Source organism: Chinchilla lanigera, unplaced genomic scaffold, assembly GCF_000276665.1.
Source record: "Chinchilla lanigera isolate Chin_1 unplaced genomic scaffold, ChiLan1.0 scaffold00003, whole genome shotgun sequence".
NCBI lineage: Eukaryota > Metazoa > Chordata > Mammalia > Rodentia > Chinchillidae > Chinchilla > Chinchilla lanigera.
The window spans coordinates 2,028,378-2,037,733 of NW_004955404.1; the positions used below are offsets into that span (position 1 = coordinate 2,028,378).

At 63.2% G+C, this 9,356-nt stretch overlaps 1 protein-coding gene across 1 annotated transcript in view; it reads right to left on the reverse strand.

Moving 5' to 3' along the window:
• Positions 1–182: 182 nt before the first annotated feature.
• Carkd (carbohydrate kinase domain containing) overlaps positions 183–9,356 on the reverse strand; it is a 21,079-nt gene continuing 11,905 nt past the window's right edge. Inside the window, exons 4-10 of the mRNA XM_005374003.2 lie at positions 8,956–9,044; positions 8,293–8,401; positions 3,160–3,210; positions 2,975–3,079; positions 2,403–2,523; positions 1,565–1,685; positions 183–1,312 (exon numbers count right to left, since the gene is read on the reverse strand). Of these exons, the coding sequence (XP_005374060.1) occupies positions 1,162–1,312; positions 1,565–1,685; positions 2,403–2,523; positions 2,975–3,079; positions 3,160–3,210; positions 8,293–8,401; positions 8,956–9,044 (747 nt within the window). The 3' untranslated portion in view covers positions 183–1,161. The remainder of the gene's footprint in view (positions 1,313–1,564; positions 1,686–2,402; positions 2,524–2,974; positions 3,080–3,159; positions 3,211–8,292; positions 8,402–8,955; positions 9,045–9,356) is intronic.

Genomic DNA, 9,356 nt, shown 5'->3' on the forward strand with positions numbered 1-9,356 from the left:
GTGACTGGGCTGTGCTCTCCTGTCAGGCCTGCCTGGAAACCCAAGCTGCACCAGCAGCACACGGCCAAGCACAGCCAAGGGGTGGGACAGCACAGCCAGCCACAGTAAACACGGGCCCTGCTGTAAGTGAAGGGACGCCGCAGTAACTCAGAAAACGGAAAGAAAGAAACAAGACGCACTCCTGTGACTGCTGAACTTTACTTCCCCGGGAAAAAGCAACTGTTCAGGCCTGCCCTTTTAGTGACCTCACAAAGGGGACGCCCACAAGGGTCACTGCCGAGGGATGGATGGACGGAGCGACTCGGCACTCAGAAGCACAAGGCGGGCTCCAGCTCGCTGCTGCGAAGACACAAGCCTGTGTGGCCAAGAGCAGCCAGGGTTCCGGCCGGCCCAAGGCAGCTCCGCAGGGCGGCCCCCACCCCACCGGCTCCGCCGGACTCGCCGAGTGAGTTTAGAGCTGTGAATGATCCAGTGTGGCCAGCGGAGTACCGGCCCAGGGTGAGAGGCTTCATCAGCCAGAAACCACAGCCCTGCTGGGGCCGCGCAGCATGGGGCCCCGCGGGCACCGACACTGACCCCTCTCCTCAGCAGACATGGTGTGCCGCTGTCAGGCTGAATGACAGTGACGGCTTTCCCGCTGGCCTCCTGGGAGCCGGCGCTGACCACTGCCCAGATATGTGGTCATCACACAGCTCAGCTGAGACACTGGGGGCGCCCAGTGTGTGGACGAGGGGCGCCTGGGGGCGCACCAGTGTGTGGACGAGGACAGCGGGGCGTGGGGGCTCAGACTCCCGGCTCAGCCTGTGGCCCTCAGCCTGCAGGTCTGTGCCACCGTGCCGCACCCACACAGGGCCTCCCGGGGCCTCCAGGTACACTTACTTTTCCTCTGGGGACCTCCCTGACAAACAGATGGCTGATCCGAGAAGAGCCCGGAAGGCAAGTGAGGACGAGGCCCCGGGATGGGGAAGCAGACAGACCCAACCCCCGTCTCCCTCACGTTCTCAGCGGCACAAGGCAGGAAGGCAGGACAGCACCCTGGCTCTTCCACCCCTCTCAGTGCCCACAAGCTGCGGCACCCCAAACCCCTCATCCCCCGCCTGCCAGGCTATAGGCTGCGCCTGGCACAGGGGAAGATGCCCCTGAGGCCCCTGCGCCCCTGGCTCAGGCCTCAAAGAGCTCGCGGAAAGCGGCCCCGACCTCGGCGATCATGTCGCTGGTGGTGGTGGAGCGGCCGTGCTTCTGGAAGGCCTGGTGGTTGCACTGCCGCGTGAGCGCACATGCACCCAGGGCGGCCAGCAGCAGCGGGCGGGAGCTGAAACGAGACCCAGGGACCGAGCTGGGAGAGGGGCCCACGGCCACCTGACGACTTCCCCCTGGGGATCTGGCTTTTCTTGTTTTCATTATCATGAGTCAGGCAAAGATCCTCCTGCCTCAGCCTCCCCAGTGCTGGGATCACAGGCGGGCAAGCTCTGCCCTGGACACCTCCCACACCCTGACTGCGTCTGGCAGACTTAATGCCTGAGCTATGGGGAACACAGCAGAGACCGCCAGCACCAGTCCGTACCCATTTGTCTTCTCCGGCCCAGCGAGGAGGGCCCAGTGCGCCATGACGCCCAGGGAGCCCGACAGCAGGTCCCCTTGTCCTCCGCACCTGCGGCCGCTGCCTTCAAGGCTGCACTCGAGCACTGCGGAGCACACAGCAGTCAGGGCCCCGAGTGTGGACGTCAGGCATGCGGGCAGCACACAGCCTGCCAGCTGGGGACGGTTCTGAGAAGGGCACTGGGCAGTGCCCACAGCCCTGGCCCACCGCCGCGAGCCCTCCGGGATGGCCAGCAGCACCTGGGCCCCGTGTGGTGCCTGCGAGGGCTGAGAGGTCAGTGGACTGTGCTGGGGGTATGGAAGTGAGTGTGGGGGTCCCCTGTGACCAGGACCCGTCACCACGATGCCAGGGCCCTCAGCACAGCCCCTCTGCTTCCCATGCTCGGGGTGTGTGCATGTGCGCCCCTCTGCCATCGCCAAGCTCCTGCCAGCTCCCTGCACGCAGCTGTCAGGCCGGCTGGGTGCATCCTTGCAGCCAGGAGCGCGGCCTGGGGGGACAGCATGGCCCTGGCCCCTGCCCGTCCGCGAGGACCAGCTGCACCCAGGGTGAGGCCACCACTCATCCCCATCTGCTCCCCGTGTCCCACTGCTGTCAGCGGCAAGGGTCCCCCGTGTCCTGGTCACTGCGTGAAATAAGACGCAGGCTAGGAAGGAGAGGGCAGGCTGGGGACACCGGCCGTGCCTGCAGACCCACCAGCATCTCTTGTGGTGGACGTGACCCAGTGCCCAGAGCCCAGGCCGCCTGACCCAAGCCCAGGTGAGGGCACGCGCACTCCGGCTCCCAGCACCTGTCGCCTGCTCACCCTGCTGGCCGTCAGAGATGAGGTCGTGCTCCCCTTTCAAGACCACTGTCACGTTCCCCAGGGCCCGGCTGAGCCTCAGGACGGATCCGCGCGGGTCAGTGCTGTCCACAGGGCCGCTGAGCTATGGCGACACAGGAACTCAGCAGGCGTCCCAAGTCCTCCTGCACAGCCCAGGCACGGGGAAGCCCTGCCCCTCCTCCTGTCCCAGGGGATCACCAGGCCACCAGTCCGAGACCAAGTGCAGACGGGGCCTGCGTGTCACCTGTGACCAGTGCACACGCGGTGCTTGTCCTCCGGCTGGTCAGACCCGAAGGTCTCTGAGTGTGACAAAATCTGATAATGACCACCCTTGGGGACACTTCCTGTGTAAAGAGCTGGCTTTATCTTTATGCGTTCTCCCACTCCGTCCTTACCCGAAGAGCAGGTGTCATCACTGTCCCCGTTCAGGGCAGAGGGGACAGCTGCCCCCGAGCCTGTGCCACAGCCCACGCACACGGTCGCTACACGGAAGCACGAGCGTGGGGACTGCCGTGAGGAGCCGGGCGCCTGTCCTGCGGCGGGCACACACTCACCACAGCCTGGTGCAGCCTGCCGAACTCCACGTGGTTGGGGGTGAGGACGGCCTTCTGGTATCCGAGGATGAGTGCCGGCCGCTGGGCCACCAGCCACAGCCCGTCCTGCGCAGGACGGGGCGTCTTCAGCAGACAGCACGGCGGGGCCCTGTGCAAGCCGTGCCAGGAGGAAAGGCCACACTCACCGCGTCAATGACCACAGGGATGTCCCTGGCCTTCGCGGCTTCCAGAACACCCTGCCAAAGAAAGTCCACTGGGCCGTGAGCCAAGCAGCACCTTGAGATGCACCGCTGGGCTGTCGGCAGAGCGGGGCACAGGAGGGGAGCCGAAGGGAGCAAAGCCAACAGGGAGGAAGAGCTGAAGAGCCCTGGGATAGCAGGGCCCAGCTGCCCACCCGTCCACCTGGCGCCTGCCAGTTCCCAGTGAACACGGCTGCAGGGCTCAGAGAGGAGGCCACTCCACTCCCGAAGCTCCCCAGTCGTCAGCACGGAGCATTTCCCTATATTGATTCACACTATAGTGGTGGGAATAACAGGGCCATTTTTCTCTTGATCCAACTTTAATCTTGTACTTTTAAGTTTTAAAGGCTTATTAAAAAGGAGACACACGTATGTAACCCATACAGGGTTCCTTCTTTTTTTTTTTGATCTTTTTGAGACAAGGTCTCTCTGTGCAGTTCAGGCTGGCCTTGTGCTCACTTTGCGGCCCACGCTGGTCTTGAACTCACAACGATCCTCCTGCCTCAGCCTCCCGAGTGCTGGGAGGACAGGTGTGCACCACCACGCCTGGCTACAGGGTTCCTTCTTATTGGGAACCAGCACATTACGACAAGTCGACATACAGCAGCTGCAAGTACCATGATCTGTGCTTGAAAAAACCCGCGAGCTGTAAGACTGCGCACGCGTCAGTGCGTCACTTAACTCCGCTCAGTGAAAGTGAACCACGAGAACACAGGCGCCCGCAGTGGCGACACCCACTCTGCCCCAGGGGAGGTTCCAGCTCCGGACAGCGCTGCACGCCCGGACCGCCGCCGAAGTGAGCCGCTGCAAAGCCGCGAGGGAGGTGGGCACGCGGAGGCCCACGTCCCTCCCTAACAGGGCGAATGTGCCTTCGGTGTCCCTGGTAAACGGGTAGGCTGTGCCAGCGCTGACTTCAGCCCCGCCTCTCACGCGGTAGTCCTAGTACTTGGCGTCTGGCGCCGCCTTCCTGTTCAGTTCCCAGAGACAGCAGCCCCGGGGGAGCAGCAGCGCTGGAGAATGCTTCAGCGAGCGGCACTCAGGCCTCGCGGAGGCGGACAGCAGCACCTGCGCGTGCGGGGCTTCGGTGGGAGCGCAGTCTGGGCAAGCTGGTTTCAGTGAGCCCTACAAATGCGCCCAAGGCACGCCTGAGCGCACCCTACCTGCCGACGCAGAACGTCACACTCACCCGCTCAGCGCCAGCAGGAGGGTGGCGGACACAGCCTGAGCCCTCACTCGACGCTGTCAGAGAGTAACCGTGCGTACCCGGAGCTCTGCAGCGCCTGCGTGTCGGGGAGAACCCCCGGGAGTGCACGGGACCGCAGACCGAGGACGCGGGGAAGGGCAGGCTCAGGTCACACGGTCTGTCCACGCGACCCGAGGCTCCCAGAGACCAGAGGCCGGTCAGCCGAGCAGCAGCAGGGCCCAGTCTCCATGCTGTGCACCAGACGTGTGCTGAGCGGACAGCTCGTCACAGACACCCCTGCTGCAGGTGCCACTCGAGGGGTGCCACTCGGGCAGAGCGGGGACGGAAGCTGTGAGTGGCTGCTGGAGCAGGCAGGCTGAGGGGCAGGGGCTGGTGCTGTGTGGGACGGCGGGCGACGACTGCTCCAGGGAGGAACTGTAAGGCGAGCGAGCCCAGCGCCACCCAGCCGTTCACAAGGACACGGCAGCCGGCAGTGCACTCACGGCCACATCACCTCACCGCAGACCCTCCCCTCTCCGGGAAGCAGCCTGTCCTCAGAAACGGGAGGGCAGGAGCACAGGTGTCCACGGGTGCGCCAGGACCGCCCACGAGCACCGGGAAGGCCTGCCCCAGCCGGAAGTGACGAGGAAGACGGGACTTAGGCGTGCAGTGTGCAGCCCCAGGGGACGCTCCTGCCGTTAGAGGCTTCAGACCTCTCCTGACGCCAGGCCACGAGGGCTGTGTGGGTGTCACAGACCTCTGAAGCCCTCAGCCGCTTGCTGGGCTGGTGGTGCTGGTGTGGTTCAGAGGGGTCCACGCACATGCATGCACGCACGTGCCTGCCTCACAGACCACGTCCCTGGACGGAAGCTCACCAAGTCCTCTCTTCGCCCGCCACCCTTGGCACTGCCTGGTGCACCTCCTTCCGGCAGGTGGGGCATGGGCACTGCTGAGGGGCTGGCGTCTCCTGGTACCCACGGACTGTGCACGGCTGTCTCCATTATTGCCTTCCAGTTCTCACCCAATCCAGCTCCTCTTGATTCCAGGATTCCCTTGAAAGAAAAACCTTCAACATCCGAAGTAGCAGGAAGGCTGCGAGGCTCCAGAAGGGTCCTCCATTCCCCGAGGCCCTGGGCACAGCCAGGATCCAAGGTCTGACCGCAGCACTGGGAGGGCAGTCAAAACCATCTCCGGCCAGTGTCTGTTTCCTGTGCTGCTGGGGCTAGAACCCAGGGCTGCTGGCCACCGCGGCTCTGCATGCCGCTCTCCCCCAGCCTTGCCTGGGCCATGCGGATGAAAAAGCCCGACGGGCGAGGCCTCGGTGGCCGGTCCCTCTCTGGCCGCCTCTTGCTCAGTGCTGAGCCCTGGGGACCAGGTGCTGAGACCTTCGTCACCTGCAAGGGCCCCAGCTGAGCACGGCAGGCACCCAGGCACCAAGCGTGGCACCATGCTCAGCATGCTGTGAATTCGTGGACACGAGGAGGCCAGGCCCTGGGACGGCCTCAGGCAGTCATTCAACCACTGCCCCTCAGGCTGGGCCTGCCATGCGTCACAGCACCACCGCACACGCTCGCTGGCAATGAGACCCACACTTGGTCACGCCCAGCGCTGTCTTCCCCCAGGGTGGTGAGCAGCAGGTGCCCGGAGAGCGCCACTAACACCTGCGGGGCACACAGACCCGCCAGGCAAAGGGATGCCTCCCCACACAAAGAAACAGTCCGCTTCTCCTTCCCCTGATCCTAGGTGGGACATATTTGTATCGAAGGTTTTTAGAGAAAACAATTTGGTCTGTTTCAATGAAGACAGGTGGTGGCGCACTTTTTTCTTTGAGACAGGGTCTTGCTATGCAATTCAGGCTGGCCATGAATGCACGGTGATCCTCCTGCCTCAGCCTCTTGAGTGCCGGGATTACAGGCATGCACCCCCACACCGGGCTTGGAATATGGATTTTAAACAAGCAGCACCCCTCCAGTTCCAAGAACCTGATGTGGCAGATCTCACGACTCCTCTTAAGAAACTGGATGAAGACAATGAAATGAGGATGGCAGAAAGCCTCTCAGGAAGGAGCAGTGCGCAACCAGCGTCTGGGCTCCATACTTGCTTGTCTGGCAGTCAGGGGACTGAACCCAGGGCCTCGGAGGGACGGCTGCAGTTACAAGTCATGAGGGCGGACCTGCCATGTGGGAATCAATGCCCATATGAAAAGAGGACCGCAGCCGGTGCACACCTACATCCCTAGTGCTCTAGGAGGCTGAGACAGGAGGACTGCAAGTCAAGCCCAGCCGAGGCAACTTAACAACTTAGTGAGATCCTGTCTCAAATTTTAAAAAATCTAAAGAGTGGTAGGGATGTAGCTCAGAGCAAAAGCCATGGCTTCGATCCCCAGTACCACCAAAAAATGACCCCTCCCCAGTGCTATGTAAGGCCATAACCCTGAGAGCCATCACAAGAAGCCAAGCCTCCCGCACTGAGCTCTAAATCCCAGCCACAAGCTGGGAGGAGGCAATGTTTGTTGTCGACGCATTCTGTCATAGCAGCCTGGTCTGAGACCGAAGATCTCCCCCTCTATTTGCTCATCGGCCTCAGAAAGCAGCAAGGATGGAACAACGAGCCACATCTGTCTTCCCGCGAGGCATAAAACCGGGAAGAATGCGTGAAGCAAGGGTTCAAAACACAGGACACAACCACCATTGTTCATTTCCTATCACCTTGTCTGAAATTCTGTATTGCTTCTACTGTTTGGGTGCTTATCTGTTTGTTTGTTAATGTGTATTTGTTCATCTTTAAAAAAAAAAGCGTGGTGGTGCACGCTTGTGATCCCAGAACTTGGGAGGCTGAGCCAGGAGGATTGTTGCAAGTTCAAGAGCAGCCTGGGCTACAAAGTGAGCTCAAGTCCAGCCTGAACTGTATGTTGAGACCCTGTCTCAAAAAGACCAAAAAATAAATAAATAAAATAAAAAACAAAACAAGACAAAAAAACCACAGGACATTGGGCCACAGAGGACAGTGATCTCCAAAAGACAGGAACAAGATGAGCCGAGCCCTGGAGACCGGCCAGGCCACGGCGCAGAGGAAGACAGGCAGAGCCCGGGAGAGCCCTGCACCAGGCGACAGAGCTGCGAGTCTATGGAGAGCGACGCCGCGGGAATCCACACCAGCGCAGTGCCGGAGGAAGAGAACATGAAAGGAGACACGTGCTCTGTGCCGGGGTGGGCGGCGCTGGTGACAGCCTGGAGTCTCAGCTGTGCTGCGGGGTCACTAGCGAGGCCCCGGGCAGTGACCCTGCCCCACAGCGGTGGTGGGGGGCACGGACAGACCACACAGGGACAGTGCGCCGAGGGCCGAAACTCCCACAGTGCGCTGCAGGGAGGCCGGGCCGGGAGGACCGCGCAGTCCCAGGACCCCTTGCTCAGGTGCGGGGCGGGCACGAGCTCGGGGGTGAGCGCCTGCCGCACACACACCAAAGACAGACAAAATGAACTTCCGGTAATAAATGAGAGCAGGAAGAGACGTGCGCGTGTGCGCACACCGATGTACACACCTGCCGCTCCGTGACACAGGGCCGCTGGGCTGTGAGCGCAGGCCGGGGACGGGCAGCAGTGAGGTCACACAGCAGCGGCAGAGACAGACGGCAGGACGGCGCCCACAGCGCCCCATCCTAGCCCAGGTCACCGTGACAGCGGCCCTGCTGCGTCCAGCGCCACCGCACACTGCCAGTGGTGATTCCCACAGGCCCCAGGGGGTGCAGGGACGGCCGGGACAGTCACAACGCCGGCCTCCCACTGACCCAACCGCTCCCAGCGCCCGGCGTTACGGGTCCAGCAGGGACCCGAGAGGAGCCCGCCCCGGGCCAGGCAGGAGGCACCAGGGGCGGGGCGGGGCGGGGCGCACCTCACCTCAGCGTGCTCCAGCAGGTGCTCCTCTCGGCCCAGGCCGGGCCCCACCACCAGGGCGTGCAGCCGGGGGAGCCACACCCCCACCTCCTGGGCTGCGCCCGGGCTGTCCCTGTGCGAGGAGAGGGCAGAGGCTTCCTTAGGCTCTCGCCTGTCTGCTTCTTGCGGCATTTGATTTTGAAAACCGATCTAGATTTTCAGAAGACACGCGAGGACCGCACTGCCGGGCCTCCCAGCCCCACCCTGAGGTGCAGTTCATGGGCACAGGGCCAGCGCCCTGACCAGCAGCCGCACACATGCACAGAGGCCGTCAAAATGGGACCGAGGGGGAGACCCTGTCCCGAGCCACCCCGGCCACACGCTGGAGCGTGCTGGGCCGCGCAGGGGCGCCGCTAGCACTCCAGGAGGTCCAACTTCCAGGGCCACTTGCCCAGTGCAGACGCCGGGCAGCACAGGCCCGGGCGGGAAGCTCGTGGGACGCAAGGGTCCTGTGACAGTGCCACGGGTCCTCCTGGCCCGGCCTCCGAGCACCATGGCACTTCCTGCTGCCCAGGCCACAGGCTGCCCAGGGCCTCTGCTCAGTCACTGTGTCGCTCCCGCTCACTGCGGGACACGGTCACCGGCTGGGCCCTCACTCGAGACCCCTGCAGTGCAGCTGAGACTCACAGGACCGGGTGGACGATCAGCTCCGGGCTGTAGGACTTAATCACGGGCGCCGCCTCCCTGGCACAGAACACGTGCGACAAATCCGCGCCCTGAGGACGAGACAGACGGTGGCTGGGAGCAGGAGTGTGCGCCGGGCCCTGTGCCACCCTGTCCAGCTCACAGGGCACCCAGCCAGCCTGGCCTCACCTCGGGGTCCACACAGGAGACCCAGCCGCACAGCCAGACCACAGGCAGGCAGCTCCCGAAAGGACAGGTGGCAGCGCAAGTGTCTGGGCCAGCAGGGAGCGCCCCCAGTCCCTGCATTCCCTCCCCAGAGGAAGCCAGGGCGGAGGGAGACAAGCTAGAAAGCTAGACTTCCACTGCCGGGGACGGGTGGGGATGGATGGATGGGTGTGTGTGTG